The sequence below is a fragment of the Babylonia areolata genome, chromosome 27 (genome assembly GCF_041734735.1).
Source record: "Babylonia areolata isolate BAREFJ2019XMU chromosome 27, ASM4173473v1, whole genome shotgun sequence".
Classification (NCBI taxonomy): domain Eukaryota; kingdom Metazoa; phylum Mollusca; class Gastropoda; order Neogastropoda; family Buccinidae; genus Babylonia; species Babylonia areolata.
In genome coordinates this window covers 14,403,424-14,408,216 of record NC_134902.1, presented here as the reverse complement: position 1 = coordinate 14,408,216, position 4,793 = coordinate 14,403,424, and the positions used below count along the sequence as shown (strand labels likewise).

The following is a 4,793-nucleotide window of genomic DNA, read 5'->3' as shown; positions in this document are numbered from 1 at the left end:
TTATGAAAATGAGAGACTGTCTGAACCAATCGCTGACTCAAATTTGGTCACATGATCACATTATGAGCCGGCTTTGGGCGGGAATCTAAACGACTAGCGTCTGCGTTCTCTCTTTGTTCATCACACGGAAAGAAGCGTGGTCGTTGTCATCGGCAGTGAAAAATTATCGATCAAGAAACATATCAAAATGCCCGGTGAAAAGTAAGTTTTGATTGAATAAGCAAATTTCGATGAATGTTTTCTTATTTATAATGTTTTCACAGGTGAAGAGCAGTTGCGTGTTACAAAAAATTTTTCCCTGTTCTTTTCTAGATGTCAGCAGCACTTGGTCCCACAGCTCAACACCGAAACCGACTCGATTTTCCTTTATGTCGACTCGGAAAATCGGTTTCGGGAAACAAGTCCAAAGACTTGAATAATAAATCATCGTAGTTACGTTCTTTCTGTCAGTCAAGTGTACATCCGATTGGGGAAGAAAAGGTTTTTATTTATTTTTTTTCCTAAATAAATCTTTTAGTCACTTCATTCGGACTCGGCTGTGGAGGAGAAATACTGACTCGGCTGCGGAGGAGTTGTTTCCACAGCACCGTACTGTCAGCTCGGCGTTTATTTCCCTACTTTTTTTATGGAGGAAAAACGTATACTTGTCCATACATATAACTAGTTAAATAAAAACTCGGTCAACTGAGGCATTTGATTTCGTTGGTAAACTGACGTTAGTTTGATACAGATTGATTTTAAAAATCCTTTTAAGTAATGAGGGATTGACATAAAGCGGCTGCTTAAAAAAATATTTTAAAAAAACTTGGGGGAGGGGGATGGCTAAGTAACTAGAACATGCAATGAAAAGACAGGGCTTTGTAACTTGTGCTTTTTTCGGTTTTTTGTGCAGGAAAGAAAATATTGTAATGAGGTCCATATTGTAACGAGGTCCATATAATTAACCTAGTTTTGTAAGGATTGGACGATTCCATCAAGCTTTGAATCTTCCCCATTTACAAGTGGACCGAGCCCGTATAAAGTGCTGTAAATCAAAACGTTATAGTTTACGTACTTTTACTCATCATTTATGTGATCAGTAAACCAACTGACCATGAACGCTGTGATCGAGGCAATGACAGTTTCAGATGGAATATGGAAGACTATGAAAAAGCTGCACATGGTATGTGAAATGTTCTTAATTGGTCCAGGAATCAAGAGACGGTCAGTAAGTCAAGAAATATCAAGATGAGTTTTGTATTTAAAATTCTGTAAGTAAACGTATCGATTTTTTAAAGAAAAGTAATCACTGTTCCTGGGGAAACATCTTGTGGCAATTTATTCCATTTGTTACTCAGTTGTTTTTTAAGTGCCCTTTTTTCTTTTTTTCTTTTTAACAAAAACCCCCGTGAAAATGGAAAATGGTTCAATTTAAGTGAATGGTGTTAATGGCTATTTGTCTATCTTGGCCTGTTGGGTTTGTACAACTGAAGAGTGTTGAACAAGTGGTTGCTGTCCACAACAAAAAAAGAAGAAAAAAAGTCTGGTTTGGAAATCCATCAAAATGGAAGCTGGTGGAAACTTGTGATCAAATGCAACTGTTGATTTGCCATTTTAAGAATGAAAACTGGTTTGCTGCTCTGCTTTTTTTTTTTTTTTTTTTTTTTTTTTTTTTTTTTTTTAGGCAGTGAGGTTTTGACCATAGGCAAATACACAATCTGAAAATCGAGTTACAATCCATGTCAGAATGAACACATCCAAGTGGACAGAACTAAGCAGTAAATGTAAAGGCGGTAAGAATTGCATTTATGTTTGCATGTCTTGCCATTTGTGTAAGTGCTCCAGTTTCACTGTGAGGCTTGATTTTACAAGTTTTTTTTTTTTTGCATGAAAATCATCCAAATCGTGACTTGATAAATAAACCTGTGGCAAGTTCTGAGAGTTTGGTTGGCTTTTATGTGCTGAAGTTTCACAGTGAGGCATGCTTGATCTACAAGTAAGTCAAGCATGAAAATCATCCAGATCATGACTTGACAGACGTGTGGCAAGACCTGGGAGTTTTGTTGGTTTCATCACTTGAGGTCATGGAGTGCTGCCATGTGATGATCCTGATCATCCTGTTGACTCCTCTCCTTCACCCAGCAACACTTAAATTATCCACCAGCAAACTTGTTTTGGGACCCTATCTTGAATATACGGTTTTTCTGTAAAAAAAAGCATGGTACCTCAAAGAATAATTGCTGGAATAGAAATTAACTTTGATCAGACTTTCCAATAAATGTGACAGACTGCATTTATCCAGTCTCTGAATCTGGATAGATTTTGACTAAGTATCTTACCAGGTCAGCTAGCCGTTATTTTGTCACTGCACTCTTCAAGCTTTTGCATTTTATGTATCCCAACTTTACAAAGGTGGGACATGCATATCATAACCTTTACTGTGTGTGAGGAAGGTATATTTTTAGTATATTTTTTAATGTTCATTTGGTTCTCTTTCCAGGCAGGACGTCGAGGTCGAAAGCACTGAAACTGCACAGACCACCCCTGAAATCAAGGAGAAGACGGTTGAAGATGTGAAAGCACAGAAAGAGGCAGTAAGTACATCTTCATGTCAACCCTGCCAAATGGAGAAAGTGCTTGTGATTCTGGGTGGTTATGCATTAACTGGACCTATTTTTGTCCTGGTTCTTGATATAAAATAAATTCCTATTTTGAAAATAAAACCAAAAAAAATGGTATGGTGTGCTTGATCAGGTCACTACCGGAAATCACCATACAAATTTTCTATGGTTGTCAGATGGTTCAACTACTGGACATTCGCCCGAGTTCTGGAGTTTAATCCCTGCCATGCCCAGTGTGTTATGGAGATTTTTCAATCTTCCAGGTCAACAAAGGTGCACACCCACTTGTGCCTGAACCCCTTGCACACAGGAGAAATATGCAAGATCATGCAATGCATGTCAGTGTCTTGTCGGTCATTGATAAACAGTATAGCTGCATACATGGTAGGGTAATTATAAAAAGATTCATATAAAAATGTTATACAAGGGTGTTTGTGCAAGATTGAATCTGATGGGAAAAGAAAGATGAGTGCCCAATATTTGCTGTTAGTTAGCTCTAGCCAGGCAGTCTGTTGTGCAAATGTCTGTCTGTCTTTAGAAAAAAAAACAAGGGCCCTAAAGCATTGTCTGAGAGATATCGCTGTATATGTATTGATATCACTCAAGGCCACTAAGCAGGTTATGCTGCCTGTCAGATGTGGTACAGTGATAACAGTTTGTCTGAATATATGTTAAAAAAAAATTTTTAAATGAAACTGGGATAACAGTGGATTTGAACACTGCCATTATTGTGGCTTTGTAAACTGAAACTGGTTTGATTACACATGGAATAGTTGCGCATATTATGAACAGTGTGTAGTGCTTGTCAACAGAAATGTTCTTTTCATCTCGAGCTTTGTTCTGTTCCATTTAGGCTGACAACAAGGCAGACACTGCAGAGGAGAAGACGGAAGCGGAAGAAGGCGAGGGAGATAAAAATGACAACGCCTCCACAGAAGAGTCTGAAGCTACAGCAACAGGTAAATGAAACAGCTGACATGTCAGTCTAGTTGTGGGGGGTGGGTTCAAATCAGTAACAGATTTCTGGTGTGCTGCTTCCCTGTGCCATTCTCTTCAATACCTTGTTGAATGTTTAGTCCATTGAAAGAGCCTGTACACCACCAGCAAGATGCACTAGACCATTGTTGTCACATACTCCAATCTATAAGCACAGGTCTAAAGGCTTACATCAAATTTCCTCAGTGCTGTAGATCAAGTGTTCAGTGGTGTTTTGCTTTTAATTTTGTGTGCTAGTAACTTTGGCCTAAAAAGGGGTGCATGCAGGTTATGTTGAAATGTAAGGAAGCCAGGAGTTGATGGGGTCTTGTGGTGCAACCGTGTCTGAAAGACATGGTGCTTGCTCCCAAAGTGACAACAAAGTCATTCTCTGACAGGCCCTTGTCAAAAAACAATGCCAGAGGATCGACAGACAATACAGGAAAAAAAAACTCAGCTGTATGAAGAGCACAGGAACAGGGGTCATAATGGCTGCTGGAAAAAAAGAGGGCGCTAGCCAGCGGGACAAAGGGGAGGTTACTTCTAGGAGGTTATCAGCTGCAGTTTCATTTTCTCCGCATAGGGAGATAGTAGTTTGCACAGGACAGGAATATCGGACCCCTGCTGGAGTCTGCACTAGTTAGGTCACGGTAAGTATGTTATTTAAATTTCCTTTTTAAATTTACGATATGCAGTGTTTAACAGAAATGATGTAATGTTTCAGAAGCAGAAGAAAAGACTGAAACGGCAGCAGAGAAACGCAGTGCGGAGGAAGAGAATGGGGAAGACGAAAGCCCAACAAAGAAAGTGAAAACCACAGAGGAAGAGAGTGAAAAGAAAGAAGAGGAAAAGACGGAGTCTGCCTAATTTTAATTTATGTGTTGGAGTGACTTCTAGTGTGGATGTAATGTGTAGAGACAGTTTCTGTGAAACTGCCTGACAACAGGCTGTAAACATTTTGTGTCTCATTTTAGTGTTGCTCTCTGTTCATAACAATAAACTTCATTGTTTCAATCAACTTTTGCATTCCTGTGTCTTGATCATTTTGTGTATTCTCACAATGTTACAGAAAACTGCAAGTTGTACAGCAGCTATATTGGGTCCTTGGTGATTGCAATGAGCAATTTGGTTAACCATTAATTTTATCTTCATTCTTGACGTTGACCCAAACTCTGCTGAATGAAAAAGTGATCTAGATCTTTATTCCTTTTCATTTTG

General features: G+C 38.9%; 1 protein-coding gene across 1 annotated transcript; it reads left to right on the top strand.

The window, feature by feature from the left end:
* The first annotated feature begins 62 nt into the window (after positions 1 to 62).
* LOC143301111 (uncharacterized) lies at positions 63 to 4,593 on the top strand. The gene is made up of 4 exons (XM_076615163.1): positions 63 to 201; positions 2,480 to 2,573; positions 3,454 to 3,559; positions 4,300 to 4,593. Exons 1-4 carry the CDS (start codon positions 188 to 190, stop codon positions 4,440 to 4,442), a joined length of 357 nt encoding a protein of 118 aa, XP_076471278.1. The 5' UTR covers positions 63 to 187; the 3' UTR covers positions 4,443 to 4,593.
* The last annotated feature ends 200 nt before the right edge of the window (positions 4,594 to 4,793 follow it).

Coding starts and splice junctions, on each gene's coding strand:
- LOC143301111 (XM_076615163.1), top strand. Junction 2,574..3,453: donor TGAAAGCACAGAAAGAGGCA/GTAAGTACATCT, acceptor TGTTCCATTTAG/GCTGACAACAAGGCAGACAC. Junction 3,560..4,299: donor GTCTGAAGCTACAGCAACAG/GTAAATGAAACA, acceptor GTAATGTTTCAG/AAGCAGAAGAAAAGACTGAA.